The sequence below is a fragment of the Apus apus genome, chromosome 2 (assembly GCF_020740795.1).
Source record: "Apus apus isolate bApuApu2 chromosome 2, bApuApu2.pri.cur, whole genome shotgun sequence".
In the NCBI taxonomy this organism is placed as follows: domain Eukaryota; kingdom Metazoa; phylum Chordata; class Aves; order Apodiformes; family Apodidae; genus Apus; species Apus apus.
In genome coordinates, this window is record NC_067283.1 from 44,134,642 (window position 1) to 44,155,379 (window position 20,738).

The 20,738-nt window shown below is 38.8% G+C and overlaps 1 protein-coding gene across 1 annotated transcript; it reads left to right on the top strand.

Annotated features, from left to right (window-relative positions):
* The first annotated feature begins 205 nt into the window (after positions 1–205).
* On the top strand, positions 206–19,986 carry LOC127380759 (collagen alpha-4(VI) chain-like). Its single transcript, XM_051610232.1, has 11 exons — positions 206–210; positions 2,025–2,110; positions 4,764–5,348; positions 8,877–9,226; positions 12,201–12,279; positions 12,853–12,998; positions 13,106–13,185; positions 14,602–14,655; positions 16,939–17,010; positions 17,478–17,504; positions 19,938–19,986. Exons 1-11 carry the CDS (start codon positions 206–208, stop codon positions 19,984–19,986), a joined length of 1,533 nt encoding a protein of 510 aa, XP_051466192.1.
* Positions 19,987–20,738: the final 752 nt, after the last annotated feature.

A 20,738-nucleotide genomic window follows, 5' to 3' on the forward strand; every position in this document is an offset into this window, starting at 1 on the left:
TTTTCATTTTGAATACCATTAAAATATTTGTCTCAGTATAAACTTTTTACTTACTTATGTCTAAAAAAGAGGCTGATGTCATGAGGCATAAACAGAATAACTGGGAATCAAATCTCTGTCAAAGTGATCAAGCTCTTAAGAGGTTCAGTAGCTATCATGAATATATACAGAAAAGTTAAATCCAAGACAAAATTTGATTGGGAAGATGGCGTATGATTGCAAAACATTTTTATTCACTCTGGTTTCACACATGACGTGCCACAGTTTCCCTTATGTTCGAAGTGCTTATTAAAGAGAACTGCAACATGCAGAGGCGTGAAGAAGGTTTCCACAGTGCACAAACCCAGCATTGCCTTCTGTTCTTTTTGAGTGACAGTCCCTAGCAGCAAGGGTGCTTCAGAAGAGGGGAACATGGCTCCTCACAGCACCTGATGGAACTCGATTCTGGAGAACATGTGGTGAGTTGAAGAACCACCAGCAGCAAGGAAGAAAGGCAAAGGAAAAAGGGTCTGAGCTTCTCATTCTCCTGCCTTTTACAGAGTATGGCAGGAAGTGAGAGGCAATACTGAGCCTTCTCTGTTCCAACCTTTCTGGGTCCTTCAGGTCCTCAAGACCCTCTCTCTCTAGTTCCTCTTATAGGTGTCAACAACATCCTGGGTCCACTCAACCATAAGAATTTTTCAGTACGATATAAATTATAATATGGTATCCTAATTGGTTTGTGACTTTAATATAATAATACAGCTGGCTTTGAAGAGATGAGAAGCATTTATGCAAGTGTGGTCTTCACCCAAATGCAACCTGAAAACCTTTAAACCAGTTTGTAGAAGGGAGAAGATAGATTACTTAACTTTCCTTTTATGCCCTTTCCTTAAGCTAATGGCCATTGTCAAAGATAAGGAATGGGGCAAGATGGACTTTTGTTCTGAAGACATCTGCTCTCAATTGAAAGAGGACCAGCCACAAAGGTCTGGTGAGAGGAGTGACTTTGGCTGGCAGCAGCAGTGCATCTTTTATTTGTCTGTTTTAGATACTCGAATAACCAAAGGTTATAGAATAAATGAGCACATTACCTGTTTTTCTCATCCTCCTTGCTGGAAATACGTAGCCAACTTACTCAGAATGCAGAAGCCTTTATATTCATAAATTTTACCAAAAAAGCTTTTTTTTCCATCTTCTGGCATCAGCATTGTGCTATGCAGCTCAGTTTTTATCTGGAACAGAATGTGAGGGTGGAATTAAGAGGGAAAACAGCAAGAACTAGTCAGAAAAGAAAGAGAACTTAAGCAGAACAACCACCTATGAAATGTTTTTATATTATCCTCTTTTTGCATGCTTGGCCTCCAAGGCTCTGGTTTATTATTTCTGTTTATACTTCAAGCTATTTGGTGTATGTGTGCTCTAGAATTGCAAGTTCTTCAAACCTGATTTTTCTCACTTGCTTAGTGTGCTTAAGCTCAGTGTGGCTTGATGTTGTACTTGTCTTGTTAAGTCATTTTTGTTCCCATTTCCCACAGCATGTGGTACTTTTATATGGCAAGTGTCTTCATTACTAGCCAACTGGTGTATTTCATTTGTAAATGAATGCTTATTATTTATTTCTTGTATATAGATAGCACCACCCAATTTTTCTTTTAAATAGGTATGTGGGTGGGAAACTTCAAAGCTAGATGGGAATCTTTGCTACTTAACTCTCATCTTACATTGTGAATAGCTTGCTTTTAGTTGAATTTTGGATGTGGTAAATATAGCTGTGTGCATCAGAACAAAGCACGATTGTAAGAGCAGAGCACTGAGCAGTTCATTTTGGTTATATGCTGTACATCACTGTCAAACTTTAACAACTCTGTGTTCAAAGCTGAAAAAAGAAGAAAAGATGAAGTTTAAGTGTTGCTTTAGATTGCATATAGCTAGAAACCCTCCATGATGATAATAAAATGCACTTACCCATTTTCTCCACAATTAAAAATCTCTTCCTGAGGAAACTTGCCTGTATTTCTTACTGTCTTTGTTTTTTTTTCTAGGGAAGATTTCAAAATGGATGACTGGAAGCCACTTCTTTTTCTTCTCTTAGTTTCGACCTTCTGCTCTATAGATGCACAGCAGACTGGTAATACACTAAAGAAATTATGCTTCTTCAAGTTGATAGCAAAATTATTTTTTTCCATTTATACCCAACACCAGAGAGATGAAGAATTGATGACAGTTTATTCATATAGCCCCAGAAGAAGTCAAGATAGAGGAGGAGTTTGCCCAGGTAGATGAGGATTGGGTTAGGGATCAGTTGAGTAATCTGGACATCCATAAATCGATGGGTCCGGATGGAATGCACCCAAGGGTGCTGAGGGAGCTGGCGGAGGTCATTGCTAGGCCACTCTCCATCATCTTCGGTAAGTCATGGGTAACAGGAGAGGTGCCTGAGGACTGGAGGGTAGCAAATGTCACTCCAGTCTACAAGAAGGGCAAGAAGGAGGACCCGGGTAACTATAGACCGGTCAGCCTCACCTCCATCCCTGGAAAGGTGATGGAACAACTTGTTCTTGTCACTATCTCCAGGCATATCAAGGATATGGGGGTCATCAGGAGCAGTCAGCATGGTTTTACCAAGGGTAAATAATGTTTGACTAACCTCATAGCCTCTATGAGGAAATTACTAGGTGGATAGATGATGGTAGAGCGGTAGATGTGGTATACCTTGATTTCAGTAAAGCATTTGACACCGTCTCTCACAGCATCCTTGTAGATAAGTTGATCAGGTATGGGTTTGGTGATCAGGTAGTGAGATGGATCAAGAACTGGTTGAAAGGAAGAAGTCAGAGAGTTGTAGTCAATGGGGCAGAATCTGGTTGGAGGTGTGTGACCAGTGGAGTCCCTCAGGGGTCGGTACTGGGACCGGTGTTGTTCAACATCTTCATCAACGACCTGGATGAGGGTACAGAATGTACCCTCAGCAAGTTTGCTGATGACACTAAGCTGGGAGGAGTGGCTGACACACCAGAAGGCTGTGCTGCCATTCAGAGGGACTTAGACAGGCTGGAGAGTTGGGCGGGGAGAAACATGATGAAGTTCAACAAGGGCAAGTGTAGAGTTCTGCATTTGGGGAAGAAAAACACCATGCACCAGTACAGGTTGGGGGCTGACCTGCTGGAGAGCAGTGTAGGAGAAAGGGACCTGGGAATCCTGGTAGACAGGAGGATGACCATGAGCCAGCAATGTGCCCTTGTGGCCAAGAAGGCCAACGGCATCCTGGGGTGCATTAGAAAGGGTGTGGTTAGTAGGTCAAGAGAGGTTCTCCTACCTCTCTATTCTGCATTGGTGAGGCCGCATCTGGAGTATTGTGTCCAGTTCTGGGCCCCTCAGTTCAAGAAGGACAGGGATCTGCTTGAGAGAGTCCAGCGCAGAGCTACAAAGATGATTAAGGGAGTAGAACATCTCCCTTATGAGGAGAGGCTGAGGGAGCTGGGTCTCTTTAGCTTGGAGAAAAGGAGACTGAGGGGTGACCTCATCAATGTTTACAAATACGTAAAGGGTGAGTGTCAGGGAGATGGAGTTAGGCTTTTCTCAGTGATGACCAGTGATAGGACAAGGGGTAATGGGTGGAAATTGGAGCATAGGAGGTTCAAGGTGAATATGCGAAAAAATTTTTTTACTGTGAGAGTGACAGAGCACTGGAACAGGCTGCCCAGGGAGGTTGTGGAGTCTCCTTCACTGGAGTCATTCAAAACCCACCTGGATGCGTTCTTGTGTGATGTGCTCTAGGTGACCCTGCTCTAGCAGGGGGGGTTGGACTAGATGATCTTTGAGGTCCCTTCCAACCCCTAAGATTCTATGATTCTATGATTCTTTGTATAACTAGGGATAATGTATATTTTTATGAAACATATATTTAAACTAGGGTAGGAGAGTCATCCTAAAAAAAATGCAAAATTAAATGTAGCAGCTCATTAAAAATTGCTTTTGTTCATTCATGCTGAAGTTTGGTATTTCCAGAACTCCTTAATTGTAAGATTGCCAAAAGTAAGATAAATCACAGGCTTTAGCATTTTAATTTTGGTAGTCAGGTCCTCTGGAAGAGCTACTGCAGAAAATGTTTTGTCCAGTTGCAGTACATTTTCTGTATGACTGTTGGTTTGAATAATAGTAACTGTTTCATCCATGCCCTACTAGCATCATATGCTTCTGAAAGGTGTGGAAACACATGAGTTTAGTATTTACTACAAGTCAGTGTGCTTAGTCCTGTTTAAGATGGTATGAATTTATTTTTCCCCTCAGATAATAAATCTTTATTAGTAATGTATGCTTGCAGAATGCAGCTCAAAGTGCATGAGTAGCTTTTCCTTTGAGCTCACTTGACAGGAGGTTAAGGCATTCTTATGGTTGTGGTTCACATACAGAAGTGTGTACAGCGATTACCAGGCTGAGTGTGGAAGTTGTGTCATTGTGAATTTCAGCATCTCTTTTCTTACCTAAGAATGGTGTTGCAGAAAGGTTTAGACTCTGACAAGAAGTTTTAACTTTTTGCATCATCCATGTATTACTAACTAGCTTTCAATAAAATCAACTCGTAACTGGAATAAATGTTGAGTACCTGTCTACCTTTAAAATACTGAAAATAATGGTGGGAGGGGGAAAGGCAAAAGCATGCAAAACAGTTGCAATTTATTTCATTAATTATAAAATGTAGAGTCAGTTCTTCCTTTGCTGATGTACAAAGCTGGAGAAGCTGTAATAATTCATTCTTCTATGTGATCTTTCTTGGACAGCTTGCAGAAAAGGCACATTGGCAGATGTTGTTTTTTTAGTGGATACTTCAACAAGTATTGGCCAGGAAAACTTTCAGAAGGTGAAGAACTTCCTCTCCACCTTGGTTTTGAGTCTTGATGTTGGTCTTGATGTGATCCGCATTGGGCTCGCACAATACAGTAATGAGACTTACCAAGAATTCTTGCTGAACCAGTATTTGAAAAGTGATGTTCTGGAGCAAATTGAGAATTTGCCATATAGGAGTGGAGAACCTTACATAGGGAGAGCTCTGGATGTTGTCAATGAAGTGTACTTCACTGAACCTGCTGGTAGCAGAGCTAAGAGCTATGTCCCACAGGTAACTATTTTGATCACTGGTGGAGTATCGAACGATGAAGTTGAATTGCCTGCTAGAAAACTGAGAAACAGAGGCATCTCCCTCTATGTGGTGGGAATTGGTGTCCAGAATGCAACTGAGCTTCAGCAAATAGCCAGCAAACCATTTGCGAAATATCTGTATAGTACTGGTAGTTTTGGTGACCTTCAAGATCTCTCCAGAAGACTTTTGAGAAACTTCTGCTTTGCAATTGAAAGTGAGCTAAAAGGTAAGAAGCTGTTGTTATACCTGTGCTATTTCTGTTATTCATACTGTGTCATTGTGAAAACGAGATGTAGGAAAGAGGTCCTGGTTTTGATGTAATTTACATCAGTGTTACTGTCATGTAATGTGGTTGAAAGCAATGGGGCTAATTTTGAGTTAGGCTGCGGTTCAGGATGATGTCCCTGGTCTTTTTAACACATTTCAGTGTCTGCGTTGAAGTCAGTGAGGTTTAACTGTGAAAATGGGGAAGTAATTTTATGCTTAGTGCTCTCTGAAGCCGAGATCTAGTGTATGCAAGGAAAATCCGGGTCAGATTAACAGATTCTATGAAGTACATTCGATTTTATTTCATTAGAGCTGATGGAGCCTTTTTAAGAATACATTTTGGTTTTATGTCACTGAACAATTGAAGAGAGAATTATTTATTAAGTTGTAACTCTTATTTCCTGCAAAAACCTACTTCAGAAGTAGAACATTCTAGGAGTTACGAAGAATGAGGGGAAGTAATATTTTCCCTTTCAAGACACTTGCTAAACAGCAAAATTCACAGAAAATGTACTTTCCCTGTTTCTTTAAGGTTTGTTGTTGAATGGTGAAAGGTGGAGGGATATAAAAGAGGCATGGTGACAAAGCTAAAATCAGAACAGAAATTATTGTTTAAAATATTATGTAGTTACAATTTTAAAAGGATTTTTTTTTCTAGTTTTGCAGAGGTCAGTGTGAATACCTCCACTAGTTTTTCTCAATGAAGAAAAAATGTTAGGGGTTAGAGATTATGCTGTCATTAGGCACTTGACTTTAATCCCCTTCTTCATAAACTCTTGACACTAAAGGACACATTCGGGTCCAGTTTCATTTGTGAAGGACAATGTTGGAGCAGTTCTCTCTGTGCCCATCCTTAACAAGGACTGTGACTGTCCTGTAAAACTCCTTGTTGTCTTCCTTGTGTTTTCATCATGTAACTAATGTTTTGCATGTGTTGGATACATGCTCTTTGTCTTCTTTATTATGCCATAAAACGGATCCTACGCAGCTCTCTAGGCTTCATTCCCTCAGTGACTAGAAACTTACTATGAAAAAGGAACAGTGGGATGACCACACTGCTTGTCTAAGGCTTTTTGTAACAACAGCTGAACAAGTAGGTAACTGCCTCTCCCGCACCCTAGGCTTGTGAGATCCTTAATACAGCAAAACTGACTGGTGCTTGCCAGCGTGATGAGGGCCAAACTTAAGAGCTGAGCCTTCCCTCCTAAAGCCAGAAGCTACTACTCTTTGTGTGCATTGTATCCGCTCAGGTGGTTTTCAGAGAGGACAGCTGGGCCTATTTCAGTATGGGCTCTGTACCTCCCACCCCCTCATTTCCCATCGGGAGCTGAGCAAACCTTCTGCTGAAAAGATGGGAATCTTGAAAAGAAGGAGGGCTTCATGGAAGTGGAGTGTGCTGCCGTGGAACAGCGTAAGTGTGGCTGATGCAGTAGCACCTCCTGGTGTTTCATGGCCAGAGTACAGAGAAATTTAATGGAGATAAAACAGTAAATGCATATACAGGTATACTTGTTTAGAGAGAGAGATAAGTTAAGGAGAGCATATTGGCTGTGATCTCACCCATGCCATATTTAAGTTCTGCATAAATTTGTTTCATAAAACAAAGATCAGCTTCCTGTGAAGCCTGTTTTGTCTTGTACTGTCATGTGTATTTTCCTATATTTACTGACCTTTCCTGTAATAAATCTATTAAATCCCCTTTCTCCAGTCACCTTCCCTTAAACTACAACATTTTTTTAAATTAAAAAAGCTGCATTTAAGTTACAGTAAGTCAACAGCAGTAAGACAGGGCAGCTTAACAATGTGGATGTGTGTGGGAGAAGAGGTGACTAGAAAAAGAGGTTAGCTACACAGAGGTGTTTACTTCTGCAAATTAATGCAGATTATCAACAAAGTATGGAGTACCTACCAGAAGCTGTTTTGCACGTTCTTATGCACAGCACAGTAGCACAAAAAGGTATGCTTTACCACTGTTTTGGTATCATTACTGGTATGCTGGAGAGTTGGCAGTGAACATTTTAAGAGCTAGGCAACATGGCTGACCAATTGTCAGGGCTACTCTGCTGAATCTGTGGTTGCCCTTCCCCCTCCCTGCAAATTGTGTGGTTAAGAAGTCCCAGATCTGAGAAAAATCTCATTATGAAAGCATACTCTGTGCATGCTGGACATGAACATGTATGGGAAGAAAAATCAAATAGATTTTATATTAATGGAAATTTTTAATCAGAAGCATCCCTCACTATTAGAAAAATGCTCTTCCCTGAACTGATTATGGCCTTTGCATCACAGGTGTTCTCTGAATCTTGAAGTCAGATGTACAGCCTCACAGCTTGGCTAAGGGGCATGACTGAGGGGCATGTGTGTGTGGACATATATGTGTGTATAGATATATTGAACTGTTTAAGAGAAAGGTTTTGTTGTGGGCTAAACAGAAAAACTGTAAATCCAATGTGAACTTTTACATTTAAAGATTTTCATGCAAATCATACCCTCTAGGGGGCAGTTTGTACCGCAAGTGAAAATACTGAAATGCAACGATGGCCACTCTGAGGTGAAGTTATTTCTATATTTATTTGGTTAGATAACTGAACACATTCATCTTTTTCATAGGTGAGGGAAAACCCAGAAAACTGTAATGGAGTTTATATGATATAACGGTCTATAGGTACTAGCCCAAACTAGCAAACATGGAAACCAATCTTGTACTTAATAAGTTTTTCAGAGTCAATTGGTGAAGAAGTAACAGAATTAGGCAGAGTGCTGTTTTACAGATAAAACCACCTCTGACATCCTTGCAGAGGTACAACAGTGGATGATAATGCATCTAGGGACACAGAATAAAATTCACTATGACACATGAAGAATCAAGGTACAGAAGAAATAAGCCAAGTGGTTTAGCTGCTTGATGAGGGCAAGATGATTGGGAAAGAGGGAGGAATTAACCACATCACAGTATTTGCACAGTATCTTATCAGGAGCTATTCAAGCAATTCCATAACGGAGATAGCCCTCATAACATCTGTTATTCACAGTGGATATTCACATTGCATGTAGACAATGCTGCCTGTTTCTGTAATGTCTTTTTCTTTGGTCTGTTCTACATTTATATGTATCATCAGGTCCTATGACAAAGTGATAAAGCACAGTCAGCCATCAGGCTTCCCATTGCAATTGGAATATCTGTTGTACGTTTTAAGTTGGTAGCCAAGCTCACAGAAACACTTGTGAGATTAGGCCCTTTGAGGACGTTTGATGGCAGGAGAAGAGTGATCAGTGATGTAGAACCTAATATCTGCAAGTTAACATATCCCCACTGAAACTGGTTGACTGCTAGATTTTCCATAAATATAAAATACCATCTTGCTGATTCTGACTTCCAGTTTTAAATTTACCACATTGAATTTTGTTCCATTCCCATGACTCAGACAAAAGACAAGATCATAAATAGTGTATATTTATAGTTTCCTGTTTCTTCTGTTTTTTTCAGATTGCAACATACGTCTTTCTATAGCTATTGATATTTCAAGACGTGTGCAGCCAGAATCCACAGTGCTTCTGAAACAGAAATTGCAAGGATTCCTCCCCAGGCTTTTACTCCAGATGAAGTCGCTGCCAAATACCAGCTGTAATTCTGGCTCTCCAGTCAACATTAGATTCAAGTTCCAAGTACCGGCACAGACCAAACAATTAATCTTTGACTCTGATTTTGAAGACTATAATGAAGACGTCATCCAGAAGTTCTTAGATGCACAGACCACTGTGGACAGTTACCTGAATGCAGACTTCTTACAGGCACTTGAGGATAAGTTCTTCAGTGTGACCTCTGCTAAAGTGAAGGTAATGGCATAAATGTTTGTGCTGGAAAAATTACACAGTTTGATGTTTGCAGACTGATGCTGAGTACTCCAGGGAGACAAAAAGGTAGTTCAGTAGTTAGTGAATCCAATAAAAAGAATTACAGAATGGCTGAGGAACTGCTAGAGGTAACTTTGTCTAATCACCCTTGCTCAAGGAAGATCAACAAGATCAGACTGCCCAGGAGCATGTCTAGATGACTTTTGAGTACCTGTAAGAATGGAGACTCCAGAACTTCTGCCCTTGCTTGGTCAGCCTCACAGTAAAAAGGGTTTTATAATGTTTGTATAGAACCTCCTGTTTTTTCATTCTTCCTGATACAGCTGCATATGTCATTTCCAATTCCCTGAGCACTTCTGCAGTGAGACAGTAGCCAGAACATTTGGGTTAATGCATATGATCATAAGTACTCATACAGAAAACCTTCCTATATTTACCAAGGAATGTCTTTGTACATAGAGTAGTGGAAACAGTTCTCATTCAGAAACTCTAAATCTTTGTCCAGAATAATGACAGCTCTAAGCAGAAGTCATAGAAAATGTAGTCCAATAAATTTGTTAACATAAGTTTATTTGTGTAGTTAACTTGTCATATAATTTCAAATAACAAAGTAGAGTTCTGCTGAGGGATAACTCATGATCAGGAAAATCTGCATGGACACTGCAGTAAATTAATCCAACTTGAAGTGAGGTGAAGGGAGAAGCATAAAGCCTGATCAGGTATCTTCTGAAGTGAATGGAGAATCTTTCCACTTAGGTGAAAGAAATTTAGATTTCATTGGAGTTTTTCAGGGTCATTGCCCTGACAGTTTATTCTTAATAGAAAACGACAGCATGTCCTGTAGGAGCTGTTTGAATATTAGCACTTTTAATAGTAAATCACTTTCTAAGGCTTTCATATAGGAAGACCTTCCTGCTGAGAAAGGACAGGGTAGCCCTTGCAAAATACATAAGGGATTTCCTCTGTGAGCCTTACTTTATAAAATGTTAATTTTAATCGGATGTAGAGTGAGAAAGCCATATTGTTATGAATTCCCCTGCTTCAGAAGAAAGTTGGCATTCTGGGGCATTGGTTTGTTGTTTTTTTTTTTACAGCATTTGCATAGGTATGGCTTACCAATTTAAGTTGCAATTTGGTGCATATTTAATACTGTGATTTTCCCCAAGATTTCTTTAAATTTTGTTTTATTCTGAACAGGAAACATGAACACACGATTTTGCTTCTTTTGGAGAACTTGTGTGACATAGCAGTAAAAGCAACACGTTTTTTCTCCTAATTGTCAGTTCTTTTAGATCCTTGTTGAAGGTGATAGTTTAGCAAGGCTTCTTTCTGCTTATGCGTTATTACTAGAAATAAATATGCTGCCTATTTCAGCACTTTACCAATGGATTAATTTTCCTTTCTGATACTGCTTATGTGCACATTGAAAATACAAGACTTTAGAATGCACATAAAATCCAATTTAATCTCCCTAGGATCCTGAGCAAAAACATGCTTGTTCTGTAAAGTTTATTAGTTATAAACCTCATTGGGGTAGTGATTCTCTGTTGTTTGTTATTTTTCTGTTTTACAGGAAAAGAGTTGGACCTGATTCCAACATTTTTGACAAAGCAAGACTCAGATGTGTTCCAACAAGAGCTTCATATAAATGAAAGCTTTGTAAATGTAGATAAAGCCCACACTAGCACTCCACATTTCCCCTATTCCCACATGTTTTTAAACTTAAAAGATCACACACCACCAAGCTCAGGCTTGCAGTGTTGTTTCTAACTGCCTGTGATGTGTTTATCCACCCATGGTCCAACTCTCCACTGTATCACACGCTGCTTGAGCAAATGTAGAATCAGTGCTAGTGCCTCCATATTGCTTTTCTGGGAACTTTTCACCACTGAAACCAGTTAATTCTGCCTGCTCTTGAATTCTGGTCTCATTGCTCCTTTAGCACAGAAGTGGGATATTTGGTGTGCCAGTCACTTTATTTGCCTCTATCACCTGTTGAAAAATTTTACTTAACAGAAGTAAGCTGTGCATTGTGTAGAGGATGTAAAAGAAGAAGGGTGGGAGGGAAGGAGCTCTAGCTGTGGTTGGCCACTTGTTGGTCATAGAGTTTACAAGGACTTGAAGCCATTACTTTTGGGTGCAGGCAACAGTTTACTTGTGCAGCCTCTTTCTGGGAAACCTAATCCACTCTGTGAGTGGGGCCTGAGAAGACTTATACTTCTTGGAAGGAAGGTGAGGAGAGAAATGGGAAGAGACTAGCAGCTTGGAGGGGAGCTGTAAGAAACTGTGCTTTCTTCAGCCCTGAAAGGAGCTTAACTGTAGCTCTTTGGTCTGAAAAGGTGGGAATGCAGCCTGTACAAAGGGTCAGGGTTAGCATCCTTATGTGAGCTAAGCCTATGTCTTAACAAGGAAAGTTATGGCAGGGGGTGGAGCAGGGTGGTGCACTGCCTATGTGGAAAGGAAAAGGGGGCATAAACATCTGTGAGGAGGGAGGATTGGATCCAGAGGATGCTCTTCCTGGTGTGGCTGAGATGACAGCCAACTGGAGTTGCTCTTGCAGAGAGGGAAATTTTTGCTTGCTCTGAGTTCTTCTCCACCTTCACATATAGGAGAACTTTTCTGACATCAAAGAAAGATCTTCAGTGGATAAATCACAGCAGAATTGACCATCCACCTAGCATACTGAGAAGATACAATTAATAGCAATGCTAATTAAATGCTACGAGCTGGTCAGCAAGACAAATCTCTCAAATGGGAGTGCTGTCAGGGAAGAGAGGCTTTTGTGTTCTGTTCTTTTTGCTCCTCAGCATTTTTTCCAGCCCATGTTTCAGATCTACCACACTGTAGTGCAATTTGGCCACCTGGTACCCTGTTTTCAGTGCAAACTGTACTTTTTACAATGACTCAACTTTCATTGTCTTCTCCACTGACTTGTTGTTACTCCCTTTCTTGACAGGTTCTGTTAGTATTTTCAGATGGGCTGGATGATTCACTGGAAGATCTCAGAAAAGCATCTGACTCCTTTCGCTTTAAAGGTATTGTAGTAACTCGTTGACGCTTCAGCCCCTTTCTACCAAGGGCCCAATGTATTACTCCCTCACTGTAACTTTTCCACATAACATTACCTCTCTGGGCTCATATGGCATTTCTCAGGAGTCACTGAGAGAGTGTTTGCTTCTCCGTGTGAACTGTTGCTCATGATGGTTTGTCACTTGTTGGCAGACGGGACCAGAAACATGCTTAGGGTTGCAGAGGGCCTGGGATCATTCTAGTTTCTGCAGTCCAGCTCCAGCAGCTGGGGTGATTCAGGGCAGCCCCTCTCACTGATGAGTTCGGTGCCAGAGGTTGGACCCAACTCTGACTGCTGCAGGAGAAAACAGTTTTACACTTCTGTTTGGCTCTGAGTAGCAATCTGGTCTGACAACTGAGGAAAGAAGTTAATTGGGGAATTACTGATCTGGATTTTTCTTTTATCCAATGTTCTCAAGAGCTTGGTACTATTTTAAGATACTATGTTGAAGTCATAACTGCTGTTACTCACAATGATATTATTGGTTAAATAATATAGTTCAGGTGTTCACTAATTTAAATTGATGTTTATGTTGAAGGTCTTGATGCACTCCTATTAATTGGCCTGGACAATGCACAGAACTTGACTGAACTTCGGGAAATAGAATTTGGCAGAGGGTTTGGCTACAATGAACCTCTGAGTGTTGGCTTTGCAGATATTGCCAGTGTCTTGCAGAGAAACCTTGTAAGTCCTTCTGTGATATAAACAAAAGGGGGGAAAATCAGTTTTTATTTTATGTTTAATAGACATAAATGAAATGTTTCTTGTAATTTTTCAGGATACTGTTGCAGAAAGGAAATGCTGCAATGTTTTTTGTAAATGCCTTGGAGAAAATGGTGATCATGGTGGCCAGGGAAGTCCTGGGAGAAAAGTAGGAGCGCTAAGATAGACATGACTTAAGAAAGTGTTTTCATTTTCAGAGCATGCATGCATGTGCCCATGGCCTTTGCTGTTAGGATGCATGAAGAAGAAAAATGAAATGTGATAATTTCTCTTCTGTATGTTCCTACTGCAAAAGTATTTTTGTAATGTAAACAATTCACACATATAAAAATCATTAAGCACTCTCCTTCACCAGCTGAGCAGAAAATTGAGAGGGATTTAAAAATTAAGTCTGATTAACCAAGAGGCTTATTAACTATTGTGAATGAGAAGCTTTGAGCCAACAAACTGAGACTAGAAAATAATTCTCTTTCACTAGTTGTGAACCTTATCCTTTTGTGCCTCTGGTTATTCCAAATACTCTCTTCTATAAGTTTCTTCTTATCCAATACAGTACTAATTTGCATTATTTCAGTTAAGATTTTATATTGTCTGTTTTAAGCCTTTTGAGTATTACAAATATCACCATTTCTACAGCATGCTGGTAGACTTCATTATTAAGGTTTTAGTGTATGTTGTCTCCATTTAACTACTATTCATTCCATTATTTCTGTGTATACCCGTAACAGACTAAGTAAATTATATCTGTAGTTCATGTGCTTCAGTTATGTGCTTGCAGTTAAGTGTATTTTTTTATATCTTAGCTAAAGTATAGACTTTAAAAATTTACTGATTTTTTCCATTACTCTTGTTGATTTTCTTACACCTTTCTTCTTTATTAGAATGTCTAGATTAATGTGCTTTGACAGAACAGTGTCTGGAATGCAGACATAGTTGTTTTGCAGACAGACAAGATGCTTGGGTTGTTCAGCCTATAATTGTAAAAACATATTTTTGCAGCACAAATTCATGTCTCATTTTTGTGCATTTTCATTCCTAGACATTCCATTTTTTTCTAGTTTCTCTCAATTCAAGTTTTTGCCTTGGGGATGTGAGGTTTGTATCACTTTAAATACAAAGTTGCAATATTCCTAAAAATCTTTGTAAGGTATTATTGCAGTATCTTTGTCCTAACAAGTTTTCAGCTCCTCTTACTTTTCATTTCATCTTAAAATTTCATTAGTGTATAATAGTTTTTTTTCCAAATTACTAAGGAAGAGGTTTGACCAAATATCCTGATAAGCTTTGTTAAACCACCAGACAGTTTCCTGAAATAACATGCTGACATTTTATATTGAACATTTTTGTATTGTTGTGTTGTTTTTTTTTCCACAGCCATGTCAAGTACATAGGACTGTGCAGTGTGTCTGTGTAAATGTAGTTGATGGAGCCTACCCTCTTCAGTATAACCAGATTTGATTTTCAGGAAATGCTTTATATCTCTAGATGCTGAGTAATCTGATAGAAATGAACTCAATGTTCTTGGAGAACAGCATTACTTAACTCTTGAGTTCCTGTTTTTTAGGGAAGTACAGGTTACAGAGGATCTCCTGGCCATCCTGGTGAGGAAGGTTGGATTGTAAGTAAACACTGTTCCTTCCTGCCCATGTGATATTGGTTGGTGCCTGAACCTGTCTGCATTTACTTTTCGCAGTGCTCAATGTTAACCTAAAATGTGTGTAAGCAATGTGTCTCTAAAGGCAAATATACAGGCTTGATTCTCTGTGCATCTGCTTCTCACCATACTTCCTAGTTAACTTCTAATGCAGAAACAGAATCAATTAGAACCACACAGCAGCATATTATACGGCATATTTGTGGCTAAATTGTGTACTCATTTTTCATGACAGACTGTACCAGATTCTGTGCAGATAGTTCTTACTGAAAAGGCCATCCCTTCTGCTCCTAGCATGAGTGACTACCTTTTAAATGGATAGCAAAGCTAAGACCTTTGTGGTGTTCTGTTCCTGACATAAGCTTTGACATAATGTGCATAAGCCAAAGCCCAGCCTACTAGGAGTATTTCTTTCTGTTTTGCTATCTAGAAACAAACAAAAATCCTGCAAAGAATAACGCATAATTTCCTTAGCACCATAAGCACAGGGCTGGGTTTATAACACTGCATCCAATGACATGAATATTACTCCTAAATACAGGTAAGAAGCCTGCAAACCAAGACCCAGCCAAGGATTTGTCTTTGTACATAACTGTAAAATTCACTTTGGAGTTGTTCAAGTTCTCACAGTAGATTGGTCAGCCTGAATTTGCCTTTGGTGAGGCAGCCTGGAGCAAGCCTGCTGTCTACTCAGAGTAAGGCAGTAGTGGAAAAGAACTATTGTCATCTGGGATTATCAAGAAAGTGCATTGTGGTGGTGGTTTTATAATTTCTTTGGAAATCATTGGCTGTAACTACTGGAGCAGTTTCCACAGATATTTTTATCTTTTTTTTAACAAAATTCAATATAAGCAATTTCCAGAATGACTTTAAAATATGTTTCTCAGGAGCAGACACGAGTGACATGGCATAAGTAGGAATTAAAATTCAAGCCCTGGGGTTTTTTTAATATGATAAACATCTTGAACATACTTAAGTGGCTGCCCCGAATTTTTCACCACAGCATTTTGGTTTGAAAGATTCTACATTTTGTCTTTTTTGAAGTGATAAAGGATTGAAAACAGTATTCTATTTGTTTTTCTGTATGAAATTTAATTTCTGGGGTTTGCCTTCTGAGAATCCAGAATCATCTTCTAGAACAGATAAATTACAGAAGTCTTGTTTCTAAATTTTCTGGTCCCTTCGCTTTCCTTTACTGTGGAAGGATGAAAGAAGTCATGTTCACACTTTCAAAAACTTACTCCATCTCTTGCATGTGAAGCCTACATGTGATTTTCATATTGTAAATTTTCCTTGCTAAAGGCTAAAAATTTTTCCAGCCATAGGATAAGAATTTGAAGCACCCAAAACAGTTGAATGTAGTAAATACATAGCAGAAAGCAGGCTGCTGATAGTAGACTATAGAAGATGCCACAAGGGAAGGAGGTTGTGGAGATAATGCTGGACAGCTTGATTTATCATGGTGTAGTATTCATCTCAGGAATTAGTCTTAAGGTTTCACATAGGCAATGCAGCCAGGCTAAAATGCTTAAACTTCTCTCTCTCTCTTTTTTTTTTTTCTTTCTCCTTTTTTTTTTTTTTTTTTTTAAATTTTCCATATTGTGGCATGGTTCTGTGACACCATTGTGTAACTTAATCTAGAATGTGATCCATGTTGCTTTTTTGCTAGTTCAGAGAGTGAGACTTCTTTAAAGATGAAGAAAGTGAATGGTCTTTGTTCTTCTGATCTTAGGCTCTTCAAGTTTCTCTTCTCTTTTGCATGGTAGTACAGGAGCTCTCACGTTTACTGTAAGTTTGTTCTCATTTAGTGTGTCATAGTTTACCTTTTTAGACAGCAATTTTAAGGAAATCTGCTGAGAGTTGCTGCTCTCTTTCAAATTGGGTTTAGAACTTCCATCCTAAGAATCCTGGAATAGAAGTCTTCAGAGATCAGTGACTAGAGGAAAGTCATTCAATATTCAGTTAAACAACCCACCAAGAGTCCTACTTTCCATTTTAGAGATTTCAGTCAGAGATTTGTAGCACAGTGTAAAATATGGTGTGGTAGGGAGAGCAGAGAACCAGGTGCAACCCAAACTAGTAATTCACTGTTCTTTTATAGCTAGTATGAAAATTTCCATGTGACTCCCATTTGTGTCCTTAATGCAGTGAATGGTGGTATAATTCTCTCTTGCTTTAATCTCATATGATGACAACAAGTAGCCATTTTTATATGGCTGAATTTGAACATTCTTTTTTGTTTCTTAGGGGGACAGAGGCCCAGCTGGTTTCAATGGGAGTCAAGGAGATAGGGGATGTCCAGGGGTCAGAGGCAAAAAGGCAAGTGTGCCACTTTGAAGCACTTCCTATTTTGGTTTCCCAAAAACCTGTTTTCTGTACTGAGGAAAAATCACTGTACTGTCTTCCTGAAGCAGGGATGGACAGCAAGACCCAGCTTGTAAGAACAGTAGACATTTTTTCCTATGACCTCTTGAGAGTTACTTTGTGTAACCACAGGTGGTCAAATGGCTAGTGATTTTGCTGACTCAGAAACTTGCCAGTGACTTTCACCACCAGCTCCAGACCGGCCTTAGAGAAAACTATAAAGCTTTACAGAACAGGAATTAAAATGAAGGCTGCACTGTCTTCCCACAGGAAAGGGGTCAGTCTCATATGTGGCAGTAGGGGCTTTTACAGTAGGGACTACAAATACCATGCCCAGCTTGCCTCTGCACAAGATCTCCTGCTTCTCAAGCTCAATCAAAATACTTTAACTAAATTTCATCTATGTTTATTTTCAATTTCAGGGGGGCAGAGGCTATAGAGGAAGTCAGGTATGTGATTTCATATGTAAGCAATTTTCATGTTACCTTGTAAAATGAAAATATCAACAAAGAAGGAAAACACTTTACAAACTTCAGAGTGTTTAATGTGCTTCTGCTGTGGCTGTATAAGAATAGATTTAAGTGAGCTCTTAGGTATCACATTTTTAAAAAACAGCAGTCTCACTTGTACTGTGTTTTTAGGATGGTTACAGTCATAGTTGATTTAGTCTAATTAACAGGAAAGGAATTATTTTCTAGCTGTTTTAGTAATCTGTCAAGGTAGTAATTTTGGCAAGTTGAATCTTCTATTGTTGAGGAAATGGAGCAGAAAGGGAAAAAAATGATTGCAACTAATATTTATGGAGGATTTGGGTAGCTTTTTCACTGAGTCATTATTGACACTTTTTCAATATCCAGACTTCTCTGTCATTCACTGATCTTGCAACTCTACTTATTTAATCATTCAAACATACCTGTTCATCAAAGAGATATTATCACCAATTTGTTAATAAAATGTGAAGCCTGGAAGACAATTATCTATAATGGCAATATTAGTTCCCAAGCTAGAGCAATTAAAATGGAAGTCAAATTGTATTTTGATACAAAACAACTCCTAGAAAATATTTAGGAGCCTCAAAGATTCAGAAAATGTTTGACTCCAAACCTGAGCAGCTCTACGTGTGGGAAAGTTCAGAGAGTATTTCTGATACCTCAGCGCTATTTAAAGTAGTGTTCTGCACTGACTTTTTAAATCCTCCCTTATGGTTTTCTTCCCTTTTCCATTTTCTGTTCTGTTCCCTGAAGTAATTTTTCCTCCTCTAAACATCTGATTATAGAAGGGAGAGAGTGCTTGCCAATGATTTTGATGTGTCCAAGTTGATTAAGTAGGACTTATCAGGAGCACAAACCCTACTGAAATCCAATGAATATGTGAGCATCTTTATTATATTGTGTCATTATATCCACTAGTTTTAGTTTAACTAAAAATACAAAACTTTCAGCAAATAAAAAATGTGATTCAATACTGCTAACTTAGTAAGTTAGCAGATGAGGCAGTTTATTGAAGTCTGCAAGTCATTTTAGTACAGCTATTTGGAGAAAAAAGGCAATACTGAATATTTAATACATGAAGGTTGGCTCAGGTTTTATGAGATAAGAAATGAATGAGGGAAAAATTAAGACATGATTAAAAGTCATGGTTGCTTACTTGATGCTCAAATTTTCAGGAAAACTTATTCAATAAATTCTTGTTTGTGACATATTAATCTTATTGAAATGTACAGTCAGCTATTTTTCCTTGTAGTATATACAAAACTGTTACAAATTGATGCAAGTTTTCCTCAGACACTTTAACTGGGTGGTTTTGTGAAGTCAATTTAGCATCAAAACTTGTGAAGTGACTGTATCTGTAGTCTCAGTCAGAGTGAGACTCCTGTTGGCTTAACTGGCATTTACAACAGGCTCTTGTGCCACCTCCAGTGATTTGTTGACTGTTCTTTCAGCTTTCAGGATATTTGTCTCTGCTAATTTAATTTCTTACTACAAATAAAACCACCACAATGAATTCCTTCATTTTTATCCTAGTAAAGAAAGATGGAAGAAATACTTCAAAATATCTTTTAAAAATTGAGGGTGCTATTTGGCCAGGTCTGAAACATTGTGGAACATACAGAAATGAGATAAGGTTCTCACAGTTAAAACTGTTCAGAAGCCTCACTCTTCATCTGAACAATAAGTTAAGATTACAGACTCCCTGAGGTCGGGATGGATATTTGGTGAGAAAATGGCTGTCATAAATGGTTGCGCTAGGGTAATTCCTTTTGCAGAGAGGAAAGAGAAGTGCAGTGTGTGTTTGAATGGAAATGTGACCACTATTTATGTAGTGAGCATGACATTGCTGAAACCATCATGAAGTTTCTTTAACAAGTCCTAAAGTCCAAAGTCAGTCTTTTGAAATTGTTTTTATTTTGATTATTCTTTCTAGCTTTTCAATACACCATTCATGGTATAAAGTTATTAAAAAAAAAAAAAAGCACGATACAAACATGTACGATGGTTGACACCAGAATTACAACAATATCAGCATGTTAGATCAAATACTAGTAATTGTATTTTGGAATATATCTAGATTTTGAAGGTGCTACAGCTGGGAAAAAGATTTGAAGACTAACAGATTGAAAAGGAGAATTTAAATTCTGGTGTACATCTATAGTTTTATTAACCATTGTTCTTCTTAAATGTTCTTACCTATGCAAGTTAATAATTCATTAAAGTCTGACTCATTCATTCCTATTTATAATTGTTATTCTTTATTATTCTTGCTAGCCATTAAAAACAACTATTCTTATTCAGCTTTCCAAACATAGGGTGAACACTTCTTCACTTGCTCAAAGAGGCAAGTGGGCTGATGCTAATAGGGTTTTTTTGTGCTTATTGCTACAGGGTGAACATGGTGACAGTGGATTTGATGGCACTGATGGAGAGCAGGTAATCATTACTTTAAAGGTACTGTGCAATTAAAGACACATACCTCAGAGTTAAAAATAGAGATTTTTTTGTGCCTTTCAATAGACTTTAAACCTGAACGGAAATTCTGTTGTTTAGAGCTGCATATCTGAAGTTGATTGGATTCTGCCAGACAAAATTTGGGAACCACCTTTGCCAGAAAGAACAACCATTTTATTTTTTTTCTTTTTTCCCCTTTTGTGAGTCTAGGGAGAACATGGATTTCCTGGACCTGCTGGAGAGAAAGGCAACACAGGAAACCAGGTGAAGCATCTGTATAGTAATGTTTAGATTTTATGGAAACAGCTTTCCAAAGTGTAATGCTATCTGTAATGCCTGTGAGTTGTTTTAAATAGCTGCCTCTCCTCTAATATGATTCAGCTCCTGCTGCAAATCACTGTAGCTCCACTGACTTAAACAGATCTATCTTCTCTTATCTGGCCCTCCTCTACCACAGATTCTGTTTTTACCTGTTCCTGAACTGCTTGTGCTCTTTTTATAAATTTAGGGCAGAAAAGGCCCCAGAGGAGAACCAGGGGAACGAGGAGAATCTGGTCTAAGAGGAGATCATGTAAGTATTCACTTTCATTTTTCTTAGGTTGCACCGATTTGTACCTGGATTCTGTGTTGTAGCTGTGTGATGTATATTTGATATGAAGATTTTTTTCATAATCCTAGATGGTGCAGTACTCTGCAAGAAGTATGGCATATTCCAGGAGTCCTGAACTCTTCAGCTGC

Excerpts from the sequence above, each read along its gene's own strand:
- LOC127380759 (XM_051610232.1), top strand. Across the intron at positions 2,111-4,763 it reads TATAGATGCACAGCAGACTG|CTTGCAGAAAAGGCACATTG; the intron begins GTAATACACTAA and ends TTTCTTGGACAG. Across the intron at positions 5,349-8,876 it reads AATTGAAAGTGAGCTAAAAG|ATTGCAACATACGTCTTTCT; the intron begins GTAAGAAGCTGT and ends TGTTTTTTTCAG.